This window comes from Anarhichas minor, unplaced genomic scaffold (assembly GCF_050575085.1).
Source record: "Anarhichas minor isolate MPS153535 unplaced genomic scaffold, ASM5057508v1 ptg000080l, whole genome shotgun sequence".
NCBI lineage: Eukaryota > Metazoa > Chordata > Actinopteri > Perciformes > Anarhichadidae > Anarhichas > Anarhichas minor.
In genome coordinates, this window is record NW_027466526.1 from 49,418 (window position 1) to 67,993 (window position 18,576).

At 41.8% G+C, this 18,576-nt stretch overlaps 1 protein-coding gene across 12 annotated transcripts; it reads right to left on the reverse strand.

The window, feature by feature from the left end:
- Nucleotides 1-5: 5 nt before the first annotated feature.
- Nucleotides 6-17,323, reverse strand: LOC142938111 (F-actin-uncapping protein LRRC16A-like). 12 transcript variants are annotated; one of them, XR_012949513.1, is made up of 9 exons: nt 16,397-16,658; nt 10,529-16,020; nt 9,999-10,249; nt 9,241-9,381; nt 7,745-7,811; nt 7,266-7,492; nt 7,073-7,182; nt 6,627-6,913; nt 6,386-6,524 (listed from the first exon to the last, which is right to left on the reverse strand). XR_012949513.1 is itself a non-coding variant. In XM_076081335.1 (6 exons), the coding sequence occupies exons 2-6, from the start codon at nt 6,443-6,445 to the stop codon at nt 2,445-2,447; spliced, it is 801 nt and encodes a 266-aa protein (XP_075937450.1). In that variant the 5' UTR covers nt 6,446-6,524; nt 6,627-6,768; the 3' UTR covers nt 6-2,444. The 12 variants fall into 12 exon arrangements, 2 of the variants coding, with proteins under 2 accessions (XP_075937450.1, XP_075937449.1); XR_012949512.1 differs by having other exon boundaries at nt 9,999-10,592; nt 11,200-16,020; nt 16,397-16,657; XR_012949508.1 differs by having other exon boundaries at nt 9,999-11,077; nt 11,200-16,020; nt 16,397-16,657.
- Nucleotides 17,324-18,576: the final 1,253 nt, after the last annotated feature.

Genomic DNA, 18,576 nt, shown 5'->3' on the forward strand with positions numbered 1-18,576 from the left:
ATTAGTTGGATCTCACATTCAGGTATTTATTCAACAGAAATGAGACAGATTATCATGTTTATGACGTGCGACAAGTGTTTCTGTCATCCCTTTGTATGACTGCAAAGTTGATTGGATAAGGGTTTAAACAATATGCTTTGACAATATAGCATTCTATCCTTTCAATTTGGGTTATTTCCCTTGACTGACGTGAGGCGTCCATGTTTGTTTGTTTTTTAAGGAAAACTTTCAGAACAATTTTTCAGAGTTATTATTACAACTTGGATGTCGATGGTATTTGTAAGTTAACTGGTAATTATAGTAACCCCAATATGAGATGAATGCAGTATAATTTAATGCAAAGGCTAAATGTCTGTCCCAACCGCTTTTTCTAATATTAGTGAAACTGCATGTTTATAATTCAAAGCAAAAAATCCAACGCTAAGGGTACAATCTGTAGAGGTATTAGTTGACACACAATCTGAATTTTTTTAACCGTAACCAATTAATCAGATGAATGATTTTGAACATGATTTTAGAATCTGTATGCTGACTGTGTAGCAGTGTGAAAAGGGCATTTCTCGCTGTTAAAAGACAAAGATGAGGCCTGAGACCAATGTGTGTCGTCGTCGTCGTTGTTGTTGTGTAGCGTTCAGGTCCTGAAAACGCTACATACAGACTAGCCTACAGGTCCCTGTGGTCAAAATCCAGCTACCCTCTGTGCACTTTTCCTTCAGGCACTGTTTTCTCAATCGTTTTCTAACAAATGCCAACTCCTTATCATTTAAAGTTCAAAACTTGTCTTTGGACAGAATAAATTGAAAGTGAACTGAATTTGAAATCCCTGAAGGTCAAGTCTGAAGTGTTTGAAGGCTGGAGTTCCCTCAGTGTGCCGCTTTCACACAAAGATAAGACAAAATAGCTTCTGAAATTGAAAGCAAATGTCAGTGGTTTCCATGTTACCTTCAAGCAGATTATTATACACAACATTACATACATAACATTATAACATCCTGTTTTTGAGTAAGCTTTCATTGGACCATCGGCACACCAGGTAGTGCTACCAGAAGTGAGGAATTAATCTGTCTTTAAGAGCAATTCAGAGTATGTGTGACAGAGTTTAGCAATGATCTATATTCTCATTTGTTTTGACAAGTTCCAGCTAGACATAATGCTGTTTTCTTTTTCTTTACCATAAAGCACCACAGACATGTTTATGATGGGCCTCTGTATTGCTCTTTAATGACAGACACATACTCCTTTCCCCCACAAACAGCAGAAAAAAGACATCCGCAGTTTAAAGGTATCATGATACAGTAAATGTTTTTTTTTTTTTTTCTCACAGTGTCTAAACACAGAACAGTGTTAGTTAACAGTGCTGAAGCCGTATGGATTGGTGATCAGTGATGTTATAGTGCACCACAGTCCTCTCAAAGCAACACTTCATATGGTTACTCCAACTCTCCCACACAGAGACAAACAAGAGTTCAGACGGGATGTTTGATGTAGTCTCCTCTAAGGGACTTGTGGTTTTGCTGTTAGATAAGCTACATCAAATGTGTATTTCTGATTTATGGTGGGCTGAGATTCTCAGCTGAACCTGTATTTTCCTGAAAAAAAAAAAGATGAATTGCATAATGGATTCAGTCACCTCTGAAGTCCGGAGAAAAGTAACTTGCACATACTGATAATAGCATATAGAAAAATCTATACAAATATATAGAAGGAAACGAATGCCATTGGGTCCTGGTCTGGTTGTATGTTTGAGATCAAGTACAGTACAGTGATCCTGATATTATTGTTACATGTGTTTGGTCCCTGGGAGAAGAGCTATTAGACAAGGAAAGAGAATTTTTTTTTAATGTCCACTCATATTTTCACAGTCTCTCTCTCTCTCTCTGTCTTTTGCACAAAAAGTCTGCTGGTTCCTGGAAGCATCTTTTTTTTTTGTGGTTTACAAACGTCATTCAAGATTCAGTAGTCATTGGCTGAAGATGCTTGAAAACTTCAGGAACCGTTTCCTCAAACCCTGAAAAGGTTATTTTTTGAGAGACATGAGATTTTCACCTGACGGCAGAGAGTAGGAATGAAAAAAGGAGAAAAGGCCGTCTGTGAGGAGGAAGCTCTTAGGAGACTTAGCACAGTTTGGTTTACTAGGTGACAAGTTGTGACTAAAAAAAGATTACAGAGGATATTACCCCAAGTGTTAATATCATTAGTTTTATCTTGTCATAGACAACCAAACTTGAATTTGAAACGGTGTATTGCATGACACTACAGCAGGTCTTCCTGCAAACCAAAGAGGATTTGTACTTTGCGGTCAGACAAAACCTACAGGTACAACCGCTAATATAAATGAAAACATATCAATTAATGATTATTGATTATAGTCCTCCTTTAGTTGCTTTTCTAAAAGGAAAACATGTGAGACTTGTCAACAGGTTTTTGCTGTGAATTTCTCTTACTCATATTAAAATAAAGTCTTTGTCTGCCTCCTCCCCAGAGTCTGAGGACTTTTTGCCCGCTGCCTTGTCCTTGTCTGGGTTTGGAGATTGGTCCTTGGTCTTGAAGGAGCCATGATCCTCAGAGTTGGTACGGAGACGGCTGGGTCGCTGAACAGAGTCCGACACAAACCCCGCCCTCACTAAAAAACAAGAGAGGGAGAAGATGAAAATGACAGCAAGTGTTGACAATGCTTAGAATAAGGGGAAGATAGGGGAAGAGAAAAGAAAGGTGAGGAAGAGAGGGAAATTGTTGAAACTACACATTTTGTTTAAATATATCTGATATTACGTATACTGCTACAGTTTCTTCATCAGAGGGTGACGACCGCATCGTACGTTGTTGTACGTTACAAGAGGTAGTGGAGCAGTCTTCTGTGCATGTGTAGAACGCAGGCATCGAGCACAGACAGAACAACTACGCATACGCAGCTCTTAGTGTCCGTTTTGGAGGATAACCGAGGCTTTACAGCAATAAGTGATGTAAAGCGCAACAATTCACCCTTATCTTTGCGAGCAATCTGCTGCCAAAAACGTCTTAGTAAATGTGCAAAGGAGTGCACGATTACAACTGTAGCAGAAACAATGGATTCTTAGATATACAGCACAAGTTGTAAACCTTTATTAAGGATATACAGATTGTTATCCCTTCGATTGACTGATAATCGTTTAAGAATATTTCCCTACTCTCTGCCCAAAGCATGCTGGGATAGAGTACTTAAAAGGGATTCTGCTCCACACTGCCACTTCACTATTCTTGATCGTCTTCTTCAACATGCAAAAGGAACTAAACATTCCCTTGTGTATACCGCCACCTAATGGCTCTCGATTGACTCTGTAATGATCTGCATCTGACGCATATGGTCATATATGTACAGTGCTTTCAGACAAGGGAGGACAATGTGCAAGTCTTTTTTTTTTTAAACGTTTCTTATAAAGCCCTGAATGCTTTCATGTCCTACATTTATTGTTCCAGCATCATTAAATCTCTAATAAGTAGGAGCAAAGGTTTTTTTCTGGTTAAAAAATGTGTTGTTGTCCAAGAATCCATCTGATGGCGCAGATGTTTTGACATTGCACTTTCTGCACTGAGCAAACAGAAACTACATCCTCTAGCTTTTAAGTCTCTGGAATTATTCAATATGCATATGGTTAAAACGCTGATTTTATTAAAGTTCTATTGATGATACAAAAAAAACAAAAAACTAAGCAGCCAGTGCTTTCAAAAGAAGTTGTCCTTTGCTTAAGAGCAGGAATTAAGCTCATCAACATGAATCAGATGTGTGTGCCTCTGACAGGGCCCAGAGGGCGTCACTGATAACGTTGAGTAAAGAAAATGAAGGGAGGAAGAGCAGAGAGAAGAAAGGGAGACCAAAGGAGAGGACATAATGTATAAAAACATCAGAGGGAAAGGAGCATAGACAGTCATAAATCACCAAGTTGCCGGGCTGCCTGTTACATAATACTGCTGTCACAACCTGACAGTGACATCAAACATCTATCAGTCTGTCTAGGCCCTAGATAATTCCTCTAGATTCAAGGGGAAATCTGCTCTGGCCAAAGGACAGGTTTCAGGTGAAGGAGAAAAAAAAAAGATACTCAGAGATTTTGACAGACAGATTTTGTGACCCACCATCCTGAGTGGTTTTGTTCGTAGAGCCTCCTGACTGCAGACTGTTCTGGCCCTCTTTGTCTTTCTCTGACACCGTCCTCTTCAGCGTTGGAGGAAGAACTGTGGCTTTAGGAGACACGCCACCACTGTTTGGGGAATCTGAGCTCTCATCTGTCAGGAAAAACATATTATCAGCTTATAACAAATATGGTCTCATCCGTCAAACAATCTGACAGGAAGATTAACAACTGAACCACTGCAGCAACAATCCTCTCAGTAATGTGGACATAAACAGTGTGGTAATCAGATCCAATGCTTGTACCTATGCTCCTGCTGGTGCTGCTGGTCCTTGGCTTATGTGGGATGGAGGGTCGGGCAGCCAGGGCAGGCTTCGCTCCCTGTGGCACCGGTGGTTTGGGACTTACTGGCCCCCCAGGAGAACTCGAGGAGGACGTAGCCCTGAGACGAGAGGCCTTGTCAGGCTTCGTCTCGCCACGAGGAGGTGCCTTGTCAGGCTTCGTCTCGCCACGAGGAGGGGTCTTCTCTGGAGAACCAGTCGGAGGATCTGATTTATTAATTGAGCCACTGGGAGAGCGGCTTTCTGAGACGATGGGCTGGGGCTTGGCTGCTGGCACATGCATAAAAATAAATTAAAATCATGCACACAATGATTTTCATGTACCATATGGGTATGAAACCAGACACTAAAACAGGAACGTGATCCACTAATAATCCACTAAAACCAGCTGCAGGTCTGCTTGAGTCACTAACTGTTGAGTTAAAAGTTTTGTTTTCTTCCTATGTTTATCTCAACAGAAAAAAACTCTCACCTGTTGCATTGCTGTCAGGTCTGTCGGGGCTGGAAGACTAGAGGAGACACAAGGACAAAATATTGTATTACGATATTCACGAGTGTAGAACGTTCTTGTTTTGATTCAGTGCAGTGGTGAAGTGATTATACAAACTGAACAGGCAAGTGTCAGCAAGACATCTTAAAGTCTCTTGAAGGTCTTTAGTATCATCAGATTATCTTTACTCTGCAATAATGCCCCCCCCCCCCAAAAAATCCCTTGCATTAAAAAAAGCCCTCTCCTTCTCAAAGTCCTGGGCTGAATTTCAGTCCCAGTAGTGACCATCTTTTTGAGTCTGGTATATTTTACACTTTGCAGTCAGTTTTATATACAGTATATTTGGAGTTTCAAGCTTTTATTGTTGACTGTACGTGTAAAGCAAAGCAACATTCAAACAGGAGGTGGCGCCTTTGTGTTAGAAAATGCCCACACACCCAAGCTCTGTATTAAGTAGTCTCCTGAATAGGTCTCTCCATTACACCTGTATACACACACACACACACACACACACACACACACACACACACACACACACACACACACACACACACACACACACACACACACACACACACACACACACACACACACACACACACACACACACACACACACACACACTTCTCGCTTGTCTTCAGCACTGAACACTTAGAGCACTTTGTCCCCAAAACTAAAATATTTAAAGAAGCATCCCTCTATATCTCACTGCCATACCACTTTACTTTTGAAGTTTATCTTTTACTGTCATGTTATTTTGACATTCATTTTACAGAATTGGCTTAAAATAGACTATTTCATTTTTTTATTATTAAATAAATAAATGGAGCATTACTAAAACACCCCTTTTTTTCTACAGGTGGAAGGCTTAACTTGAGTTCAAAGATAATCACTTTTGAATCTCTTGCAAAACTGAGCTTGAATTCTTTCATTAACTTAATTTGATCATATTACAGTAGGGTTTCTCCTTTTTATTGCAGTTTATTAGTGTCACTCTCTTTCTTGTTGACTTTCTTTTGTGCCGTGTTTGTTTTTGCGATGGTTTGCAAAAGTGAAAGGAAGAGCACCACTATCATCTCTTCCATGTTGAAGACAGCTCCAAAAGAAGCAGGTAATTCAACCTTGAGTTGAGTTTTTTTATCAACTACATTTTGCAACTACAACCTCACTTTGTAACTGCCTTGCAAGTTACGACCCAAAACAGATGTTGCAGGATAAGGATATTCTGTGTTTGATTATGGGGGGCATATTCATCTTGTCCTATGAAATTAAAATCAGGCACAAGACATTTGCCACATGGTGGCGTCTCCCATCAGTACCTTACTTTTCCCTTATTCTTGTATCTTTTGCTTTTTGAAATCACACCGCCTCACCTTGTGTGCTCTCCTCTCCTGCTTGGCCTTCATCTCTGCGAGGAGGCCGCTGCCCATCATTTGCAACCCTTGGTACCGCCGGCCTCCCTGAGGGCTGCCCCTGCCGTCCGAACACTCCCAGGGCTCGTCCATGGAGTCTGGCGTCCTCAGCTCCTCCGAGCGGTCTGAGCTGCTGCTGTAGTCTGTGTGCTGGGAGCGGCTGGAGGCGTCTCTGCAGGAGGGACAGGAATTATTAGGGTATCAGGGGCCGACTGGTACATTCAGAGGTACTGTGAAATCTGTTGTTCTATAACAAGAAAATATTCATCTGTACCTGGACTTTGGCTCAGGTGCTGGCCTTTGGTGAAGAGGGCTCCTCAGGGATGGAAGCCGCCGTCGAGGCTACAGTGGCTGAGGATGTACCTGAAGCTGGATTGGTCGCCTGGTTTTTCTCTGACTTACCCGAAACTGGGGGGGGGGGGGGGGGGGGTCGTCTGATTTTTTTCTGATTTGTCCAATTTATCTGCTTTTTCGGATTTGGTGGAACGTTTGATGAGGTTGAGGAATCCTCCTTTACTCTTCTTCTTCTCTCCATCATGAGATTCTGAACTCTTGGAACGTCTGAGAGGAGACAGAACGAGAGACAAAAAAGTATTAAATAATTAATACATAATAGTAAAATATAAATATTAGAAGCAAGTATAGTTGAATACATCTATACTGGAATACATATTCAGACAGTCCTTCATGACAAAACTCTAAATGAAGCATGATCCTCACTTGGAGTCCATCCTGGTGACTTTTGTGGAGAAGAACTCGTCCACACCCTCGTCCACCCTTCCCATTAGGCCGTTCTGCTCCCCATCCTGAGATGGAGCACTGTTGATTTGCTGAAAGAGGAAGTTGAAGGATCTGGTACCATGTCTGGAAATGAACTTTAAAAATCCATACAAAGCAGCTGAGCTTTACTCACAGGTATTTTGCTGGAGTGCTTTTTCTTGTTCCTTCGTGGTCGCAGTTTGGTGAAGTGCTGCAGCTTTTTTTCCTCCTCGGACGGCAGCTCCACCATCCCTCCTGGCGGTCGGTGCTCCAGTTTTGGCAGGACCTGAGATGGAGTAGGTGGAGTTTGAGATGAAGTTGATGCTTCGTCCACATGGATAGGGACGTCTTCCAGGGCCTTGTCCAGGTCAAACGCCATCTCTGTGGATTAGACGGTCATTAGAAGGTTCATTGTAGATACACATTGAATATTCAAGAGTACTTCCTTCCACGTGTCATCAGGTAGCACAAGATTGAGGAATTATTTGAAAGACCAAAGGCAGAATGATTAAAACCAGCCACCCTGATCCATCCGCTTTTTATATTATCAAGCAGAAAGATAATGTACTATTTGATTCTAATACAGCTAAATGTCACGACATATAAATAAAAAAAATATAATATACTGCTTACCAAAGGCACGAGACACTGGCCGAAGCATTCTGCTGTGGATGCTCTTCCTCTTGGATTTTGGAGTCATCTGAAAGAGGCGCACAGAATCAAATAAAATTTCTGGTAATTGTTAACAAATTGTCCAAGTCATTTCTATCACTCAAGACCAGTAGAGCTTTTAGTACTGTCAAACATCATGAAATTGATCAGCTAACTCTGTGGCTATTTGGGATTCTGTCCACATCTTATTTTAACTACACTAGATTTCATAGTTTGTACTAAGACCAGACATCATCATGTAATTATTAACAAATTATAGAGTTACTTATTATGTTTTTTTAGACGGTACTTATTATGATGTTGCATATTATATTGTGCTGTGATCCACATTTACAAGGTGGTGATGACGCACATAGTGCATTGAGTGGAGAGAAACAGTGCAATGTGGCTGGATGCATAACAAAAAAGTTAATTTTCAAATATCAGTATTCAACTATGTTAAATAATTTGGAGAGTGAGTGAGGAAGTAATAGATAAATGCGTCCTACGATACTCGTAGTGTAGCTTTTCTACACCATCTTTAAAATACATCACCAGGATTAAATATTAAAATACGTGAGGCTCTTTGTGTTGTAGCACAGAGAAATGTGAAGCAAGCCGGCGCAGCAACGACAGACAGAAAAGGAAAAGAGCAGCGTGAGCAGAAAGTGAATTGAAAAGAGAGTTTAGAGGGACAGTCGAGAATTACTTACACTGGTGCAGCACAAAATCTCCATGGAGCAAAGGTGGAAAGAGAAGGAAGAACAGAGGAAAAGAAGATTGAAGAGGAAGAAAGACAACACATAGTAAAGCCTAGTGAAGACAAAAGAAAGATAGCTGGTGTTCTTGTAAAAGTAGAGGTGAATAGGACAGAGAGGGATATAAGATGAAAAGAGGGGCAAGACACCAGAGAAACAGACAGGACCAGAGACCGAAGAACATGCAGCTTCCTGTTGACTGCAGCCTGCATTTACTGTACATCCCAACTCACACACATTATTACATCAACACAAAAATCAACAAAACAAACGTGGTGAAAAGCAACCGTTCCAAGGGTTGACTACATTTGAAAGAGTGGTAGGTGATGAGGAAACAATAAGACTCAGGTACGTCTCCACACACACACATATCTGCCCTCATAGAGTACAAATGAACCAACCTGAAATGCCAACTATAAAAGCAAAACAGGTTTTTAGCATTTTGCAAAAAGTTCTGTTCTGATATTTACTGAACATCGAGACAATTCTTTAAATTAATAGTAAATTCTATCCTCAATTGTCTTTGGCAAATGTAGAGTAGCCAAGGTCTATTTTTTTCCAGTAGAGGGTGGTATTAGGTTGTAGTTTGCGTCATACAACTAAATCGAACATTTAATTAATAAATGTAATTTGAGTCGCATGAAAAACACGAGGTGCCTAGATAATAATACATGAAATAAATCACGGACAGTTAAAACACACGGTTCCACCCACGCCTACCATGCATGTCTCTAGATCCTCCAGCCTCTCAGCCTCCAGTATCTCGGTCGATGCTCTTTTAGGAATCTTTTCCTCCGGGACGTCCAGATCCACAGACTCCTGCTGCACCAAGGGGCGACCTCGCCGCACCAGGTGGTCTGCCTGGTAGGAGGAGAGGAAACCGGGAGCAGAGGTGAAGATGTGGATATAATTGGCAAGAATGGTAACGGAGAGATAAGGAGAGGTAAGATGGAATGTGAGGAATTGACAGAAATGGAGGATAAAAAACAGATATAAATGAGTTTCAGAGAGATTTACATATGTTACAGCAATTTAGAGGGCAAGTTATCAGCCATTGTTAATGAATCAATGAGCCAGTTGAGAGCTTTGTTGACTTTAATCTTACCAGAGTAAGTTGTGAAGTGGAAAGAGCCTCCAGAATCTCACGTGGTTGACACCCACTGGTCTCAAACCACATCCCAAATAATGTCATTTTGTATCCCTTTTAAACAGCATGTTGGGAACCTGTTAAAACTGTGTTTGCTCTAAAAACACATTTCACATGATGACATCCGTCACTATAATCACATGTTTTAAAGAAATGGACTTACGTTTATGGTTTTAATATTGCTTCAGCACCCCCTGCTGGTTTAAATTAGTAAATTATGTGATTGTGGCATTATAAATATCTGAGAAAAATTGCTGACATCAGGTATTACTTTTATTGTCCTTGCCCCGAATTTTTATCATTCAAATCTTACTGGAAAAATGTATTTTACCACTTTGATTGTTTCACGGATGTCAAGGTCAGCACAGTCCTTAATATCTATTATGGCTTCTTCTGGGGATCCACCAAAGAGCACATGCAGGATAGCTGGGCTGAGTCCTCCAAGGCATGGCCCATTATGGAGGAATGAATGACCAAGCATTCGGCCAGCAGCAACAAAGAAGTCACTCTCCAAAAGGTAATGCCAAGTGGAGGGAATCAGATGATCTTGTTCCCCCTCAAAAAGAAGAGTTCCTCCTGGTACTTCAATTAAAAGAGAAAAGTGAAAGAACATTGATAGTGCAGAATGTAAAGGACATAGACATTCAAACTTTCATACAGAATTAGTAAGGAAATATCAATCAGCCACTGAATACTTTGGGTGATCCTGTAGAAACCTACAGGGCCACAGCAGCTGCGTCACATTTGTTTGTTTTTTTAAGGTTTTAGGTATTTTCTACAAACCAAACACAGAGCCTGATAGCTGACAACCAGCCGTCAGCCAAAGTGAATATTCACTTAAAAGTCATCTCAAAACCATACTGAAGTTTGGACATGATGCTTGCAAAGAAATGGCGAGTCACGTCATCACCAATTGCTGGATCTCCTGAAAAAGCAAAATACACAGTACAGACATCAGTTAAATGAATAGATGATCATTTTTTACCTTTAGTTTTGCGTGTGTAACCAATTTACCCTCGAGTGTGCATGTCAAGGGGCAAGCCCACTCAACATTAGCCATCTTATAAAAAGAAAGGACTGTCCTCTGCACTGTCTCCAAGATCCATGGTAAGATATAATGATTTTCTAGTTGCATGCTGGCTTAAAATGTCTTCTTTGAATCTCTTTGCTGCTTCACTGGGATTTGAAAGAATTTTCCAATCTAAAAATAGTTTTTAAATTATTCCAATTAATACTGGATGAGTTGATATGTAGAGAGCAACAATTTATTGGAATAAATGATGTAACACACCATTTGGCGACTTCGTGTTGTTCCAGAGATTTTGAGCAACTCAAATCCTCCCCCTTGTCTGAGTTTTGGATATGCCTCTAAAATAAATTCTCTAAAGTCATCTGGATCAGTACGACTACCTGAAAATAGAAGATAATAATACAAACAATCGATCTAACTTGAAATATAATAACGTTTAATGTTTTTGAAAGGTAACTTGATTCAAGAAAAATACGTCTGTCCATCATGATGCCTGACTTACCTCGGAATGCAAGACGTTTTTCCCCTAGTCCTGCAGCAGCAAGTCCATCTCTGGCTTATCGGTTTGTCCTCAATACAACAGAAAGAGTGAGTGTACGAATGAAGTCGTGCAGGCGCAGCAACAGTTCGCCTCCTTCTCCCTCTAATGCAGGGGTCACCAACCTTTTTGAAACTGAGAGCTACTTCAAGGGTACTGAGTAGTACTGAGTAGTACGAAGGGCTACCCGCGTTCAAACCTCTAGTCTGGGCCTTTTCGGTCGGATTGTGTTGCCTCGCCTCTACCCCCGCCACCCCTGAGTTGTTGCCCCGCGGCCTGTTCCGAGGATTTACGGACCTGACGACGGGGTGCGCTCGCAGCTCGCGTCTGGCACCAACGGGATGCGCCCGCCATTCAGAACCTGAAAACCTAGTGTGGTCCGCCAGCCTCGTCCCGGCTGTCCGCCGTGCGCCTCCGGGTACCCAACTCTTAACTCTCTGCAAGCGTTTTTGATTAAAAAAAGAACAACAACTACAATTTTAGACGGAGCTCCATAATGACTAGTGCTATTTTTAGAACATGTCTTGCGGGCGACTCACTTGGTCCCTGCGGGCGACAGGGTGCCCGCGGGCACCGTGTTGGCTACCTCTGCTCTAATGTATGGACCAGACGGTCTAGAAACCTCGGCTAGAATCAAGTGAAGAGGATAAGCTATAATCAGAGAATAAGGACGTTGCAGAAGACGCATGTTGGCTAACGATATCATCGCACAATTTACAGGAATGCGATCTGACGCACAGCATGAATAAATAAATCACTCATCACCGGCGATAGTAATTTAGTCTACACAAGGGATTTAGCATGGAAAACATCCCGCAGCGGGTCTGCCAGCGGCCGCCCGGTCTCCGAATGGCCACAGCTGGCGCATAGAATGACTCAAGATTCTCAAGATGAAAGGCAAAACAGACTCTAGAACGGCATGACGTCACAAAGAGATGAAAGGCACAATCATTTGTCCAGATCAAAGGCAAAGAAACTATAAAGCCTACCTACCCCAGACTTTGTCCACAGTTATTGAGAACTTTCAAGACACACAGTACAGCTATTTATTCCTTCCTTATTTGAATAAATAAATATGAATCCGGCACAAATTAATCAATTTAGGGAGCGTCAAATGTTGAATCAGCAGGTCCGAATTAATAACCTTGAGCAGCAGCTAAAGGTAGCTAAGGATGACAATGATGTTAAGTCGGCCCAAATCAATGACCTTGCGCAGCAGCTAAAAAGAGCTAAGCAGGGAGCTAAGGATGACAATAATGTCAAGTCGGCCAAAATCAATGACCTTGAGCAGCAGCTAAAGAGAGCTAAGCAGGGAGCTAAGGATGACAATGATGTCAAGTCGGCCAAAATCAATGACCTTGAGCAGCAGCTAAAGAGAGCTAAGCAGGGAGCTAAGGATGACAATTATGTCAAGTCGGCCAAAATCAATGACCTTCAGCAGCAGCTAAAGAGAGCTAAGCAGGGAGCTAAGGTTGACAATGATGTCAAGTCGGTCAAAATCAATGGCCTTGTGCAGCAGCTAAAGAGGGCTAAGCAGGGAGCTAAGGATGACAATGATGTCAAGTCGGCCAAAATCAATGACCTTGAGCAGCAGCTAAAGAGAGCTAAGGTTGACAATGATGTCAAGTCGGCCAAAATCAATGGCCTTGAGCAGCAGCTAAAGAGAGCTAAGGTTGACAATGATGTCGAGTCGGTCAAAATCAATGGCCTTGTGCAGCAGCTAAAGACAGCTAAGCAGGGAGCTGAGGATGACAATGATGTCAAGTCGGCCCAAATCAATGAGCTTGTGCAGCAGCTAAAGAGAGCTAAGGTTGACAATGATGTCAAGTCGGCCCAAATCAATGAGCTTGTGCAGCAGCTAAAGAGAGCTCAGCAGGGAGCTAGGCTTGACAATAATGTCAAGTCGGCCCAAATGAATAAACGTGGGCAGTTTCTAAAGTGGTCTAAACATGACAATGATGTCAAGTCGGCCCAAATCAATGGCCTTGAACCGGAGCTAAAGGGAGCTAAGGATGACAATGATGTCAAGTCGGCCCAAATCAATGACCTTGAACAGGAGCTAAAGTGGTCTAAGTGTGACAATGATGTCAAGTCGGCCAAAATCAATGTCCTTGAGCAGGAGCTAAAGGTGGGTAGGCATGACAATAGTGTCAAGTCGGCCCAAATCTATGGCCTTTCGCAGCAGCTAAATACAGCTAGGCAGGAAGCTGATGACAATGATGTCAAGTCGGCCAAAATCAATGACCTTGAGCAGCAGCTAAAGAGAGCTAAGCAGGGAGCTAAGGATGACAATGATGTTAAGTCGGCCCAAATTAATAACCTTGAGCAGGAGCTAAAGTGAGCTAAGCAGGGAGCTAAGGATGACAATGATGTTAAGTCGGCCCAAATTAATAACCTTGAGCAGGAGCTAAAGTGGTCTAAGCATGACAATGATGTCAAGTCTGAAGAGAGCCTCTTGCCGGCTCCAGCTGCTGAGACTCGGACCACACAGTGGTTTCGCTGTGCCAAAGGTATACTGAAAGCAGGATTGTTTGTTGGCATCGCTGTCGTTGGAGTGGGAATAGTGAGCACTTTAATGGGTCAGACTGGAGTGTGCAACCTGTCAAGGCCCATATGATGATTAGCACAAAGATAACATGTTGTGAGTGTGATGCCCACCAATGTGTTGTCACATTGTTATGCATTTTGTTTTCATGCACAGCCAATATGTTATAAAGTGAGCACACTTGTTTATTCCAGCAATAGTTTTATAAGTGACTGACCTAGTGGGAACAATGATGTTGCCACTAAAGCCACTAGAAGACACTGTACTCCAGAGAAAGCTAGCACGACGTGAAGAGCGAAGCAGGATGTGAAATCCTTCTTTTCAAGTGACCAAGCGTTCAGGAGAGAACTGCAAGGCTAATAATGTTTAGCATTTTAAGACCATCCTACAGTTATAGATTCTGTTATCCTTCAAGTTCGAGACTTTCTATCCATCTTTAACTTTTTATCTCATAACTTTCTGTCTCATAACTTTGACTTTCTATCTGATAATTTCGACTTTCTATCTCATAACGTTGTACCTCCCCTAGGCCACTGCATAGCCTGGGGTAGCTTGACTTTAGGGTCGCCATGTCTATGCTGTCAACACGAATGAGTAAGGGCCACTATGGCTGGCAACAATGGCATGCGCAGGTTTTTGACCACATAGACCTTTGCCATGGTTTGCTTGGCTCCTATCCTCAGCAGCAGTCTAGTGAACCCCAACACATCTAGAGGAATCCGTCCTGGACCAAGTAAAGGCTTCTCTGCCTTCTGGAGCACAGTCTGCTGTGCATTGGAAAGAATGCTCTTAAAACAGACTGTTTTAAAACAGTGACATCCGCTCCGGTGTCAAGTTTGAAAGTGAAAGTTTTGTCCTTAACGTCTATATCAACAGTCCATGGATCAGCATCAGATGTCACAGAGCTGAGAAAGAAACTCTCCTCCTCTTCCTCAAGACCAAGCACGGCTTTACCAGCAAGGCACACACGCTGGTAGTGACCTTTTATTCCCACAGGAACGGCACTCTGCATCCTTAGCAGGGCACTCGTTTTCAGGGTGGGGCATACCACCACATCTGTAACACTGGGAGCTCTTTGGACTTGTACTCTGAGAGCTGTGTGGCTTTGCGACATTACTTTTGAATTTGCCGAATTTAGGCTTTTCCTTTAGCTGTCTGCCTATTATCTGATATAATCAATGTGTTGTAATTTCATTGAATGTGTTGTAATTCTGTTATGACATCTATTGCACTTATGTCCATCATGGGAGAGGGATCCCTCCTCTGTTGCTCTCCCACAGGCCTCTTCCTTTTTTTACCCCGTTAAAGGTTTTTTTTGGGAGAGTTTTTCCTGTTCCGATGTGAGGGTTCCGGGACAAGAGGATGTCAAATGTGTACATATTGTAAAGCCCTCTGAGGCAAATTTGTAATTTGTGATTTTGGGCTATACAACAATTAATTGAATTGAATTGAATATCCATCTGTTTTCTCCAATTACAGGCTCTACCAACAACCATCACTGCTGCTGCCTCCACCTGCAGATCCTCGCAGACACCTGCCGCCTGAACCTTCACCTGCAGCCATCAACCTCGGCCTCCACCTGAAGACGCTACCAGATGACTCTAGCTCCACCTGAAGCCTCCTCCATCAACCTGCACTGCTGCCTCCTCTCCTATTGCCATGTGAAGACCATAGAGGAACAGCAAGGACCAGAGACACACTCGTAAATATCACCTCTCAGATAAACAGAAACATAGCTGTGTCATAATAACATGTCTGGGCTGAAGAAGTAAAGCTGCCTTTCTGTTTACATCCTTCTTCTCCTCACAGCTATTTCCACACATTGACTGACTGTGATGCTGAACTTCATGGACCAGAGAGCGCTCTTCTTCCTCCTCAACTCAAGGTAGAGTTGATCAGCCAGATGTTCAGCAGTGTGAGATATTTGGTAGTGTCTCAGTGTGCAGCTGTGCTTCTTCAGCTCATCTGATTTTTTTTAATGGAGGGTTGGTGATGCGTGTTATTTCAATACAACACATGTTCTTTGTGGTTTCCTCCAGACCCTGTTGGACTTCACATCCAGATCCACAAGGAGCTGATAGAGAGCCGATGAGGACGATCCCTTCTACCAGAGCTGTGTACCAGAGATGCTTTGTCCTCCTCCACATCCTGCACATTCGCCACCGACTCCTGCTGCTCCTCTCCCAAACTGAGAGCGCCCCTCCCTGTCTCAGTTCCACCACCGCCAGATTAGTGGAAGTCTGAAAGATGCAGAGACGGCCAGTTAGCTCGCTCTGTTACTGTGCACGTGTAAACCTTTTCACTGTTGCTCAATAAATGTCCATCATTCTCTGCAGTCATCAGATCAGTCGTTTGTGTCCACAAGAGTTAACATAAACAGACACGTTCATATTAGAGATCATAGTCAGTTTTTTTTATGTTTTTACTTCAGTTTACCAGCAGATATTTTTACTTTATTTTTACTTTCTGATAAATGAGTTGATACAAATTATTTATTGGTTAAAAATGCTTACGTTTATCACTGTAAAATAATAAATGTCTTTCATATATGAAATTCATGTCTTTAATGCTTTATAAGCACAATCATAACACATTATAATGTATGTGCCGTCTTACCACCTAATAACCTCAGGATGGCGCCACAGCTACGGTTATTTGTTTCTAGGTGTGTAACATCACGTATTCGTATTAAACCGTTCGGTACGAGGCTTATAAACCGAACAATAATACTAGTGCATTTGGAAAATGCAGAAGTAAATATAAAGATTTCGGTGGAGACACCGGTCTGTCTGTCTGTTTAGTTTCCGGGTCAGCGCCTGACCCCGGAAGCAAAACAAAACACAGCTGAGGCACGTATGTTCTGCGAGGCTATGCTAAACTAGCTTAGTAAGGAAAACAACACGCACAAACTCACGCCACATTCTCCCCGCAGCGTTTAGGCAGCTGTTCCCAACGGATTCAAACAGGGCTAAGCAATCGCCACACAATCCCCATTTCTCCAGACCATCATTCTTGTTTGTAAAAGAAAACAGCCCAAACAGATTCAATTGTCCGGACCCTAAACCCACGCAGGACGGTATGCTTCGTAATTAACGGACAATGCATATGGTCAAAATCTATGTAATTACCACAATGACAAGAGCGAACTCACAAGAACCAGTCACATATATTTACAACAAAACGTGACAAAACAATCCAGCAACGCTCACACTAAAGAGCAAGGGCCATTCAAATATTATTTACATCAGGGAACACTATCCATAAACGACACGATAGGCAAAATTAACACACTGCAGATGTAAAGAAAACAAAAGCAGTTTCACTTACCAAACGCTGTTCTATTTGTCCAGACAATCGTGGTCCTCCAGAAATCGGATGAGAAGAGCAGCAATGTCATCGGCTCTCTTGTTGCCGGGTAACATAAAGCCTTATAACAAGGCGTACTATAGGATCATCTCATCACTGGTAATCAAGGCATCACATGTATCACCTGCATTAACGTGTCACCTTTTTTTCTGGCTGGTTTCAGTGAAGTTTCTTCATGTGTGAGTCCACAAAGATTTGAGACTTGAGATAAATCCTCATATGTTAAGTTCAACTTTTACTATTTAGTTTGGATACAACTTGTTGTATTTCTTATTTCAATCACAAGATGGTGCCATCATATTTAAAGCACACACAGGTGACAAGCAGGTGATACATGGTTTGATCACCAGTGATGTGATTATATTATAGGATGCCTTGTTATGTGTGAACATGTTTTTGGAAATGTATAAAAAGTTGTTTGTAACTTAGACTTCTTCCTTCTGACTTCGTAAAAACCACTCCTCCTCTGTGTGTGTGTGTGTGTGTGTGTGTGTGTGTGTGTGTGAGAGAGAGGAAGAGAGAGACTGTACTGTAGCATTGTATTTGCAATCTGGTGGCTGTATTGTTGCAGTGCAAGTCAAAAGTTGCAAAGAAAGACAATACAGAGATTTTAAAGCCTGTCAAATTATTTTAATCAATATTAATATTTGCACAAATAAATGTCCAACACCAGCAGAATGACTTAGTGGATCTTATTGATCCATGACAAAATGGAACAAATAACCTATCAACACTGACAATGAGCAAACATGTCATTTGTTTGTGTGTTTTATTTTTCCAGCTCAGGGAAAATGTTCCATTGTTTTGCATAATTTCCTTTTTTTGAATAATGATGAAAGTAGCATTGAATTGATTACATGTAATAACAAATTAATACATACAAAGAATTAATTTCTACATTTATGAACACAATGTACAAGAAGAAAAACAACAAAGGATCAAGACATCACCGGCCACTGTTTTTTATTCCAAATAAGTTAAAAACAAACCCCTAGTATAGTAGTGTACTTAGTACCAAAACAACGTAGGTTTTGCTGAGTTCACATAGGCGTGTGTATGTGTCACAGTGTGTATATTACATGTGCGTATATTACACATTCATATCTACACACGTACACTCCTACATGTATGAAAGCACATATATACATACAGTACAACTCACAGCCACATCATGCAGTCTCACACATGTAGACTCAGGAGTCAAGACTCAGTGTTACTGGTTATCTTCACTTTCTCCACTCCGTGCACCAACAGTCTTTCACACAACTTGACAGAAACACAGCCAGCTGCTTCTGAAATACGAAACAGAAAACAAAAACAGAGAGAGGAGGTGTCCATATGATTTCCTTCCATCAGGATATGGCATATTTCAAACTAAAAGTAATGTTTCAGTTTTGGGACTTTGACTGTAAATCAAAGCAGTTGTTGAC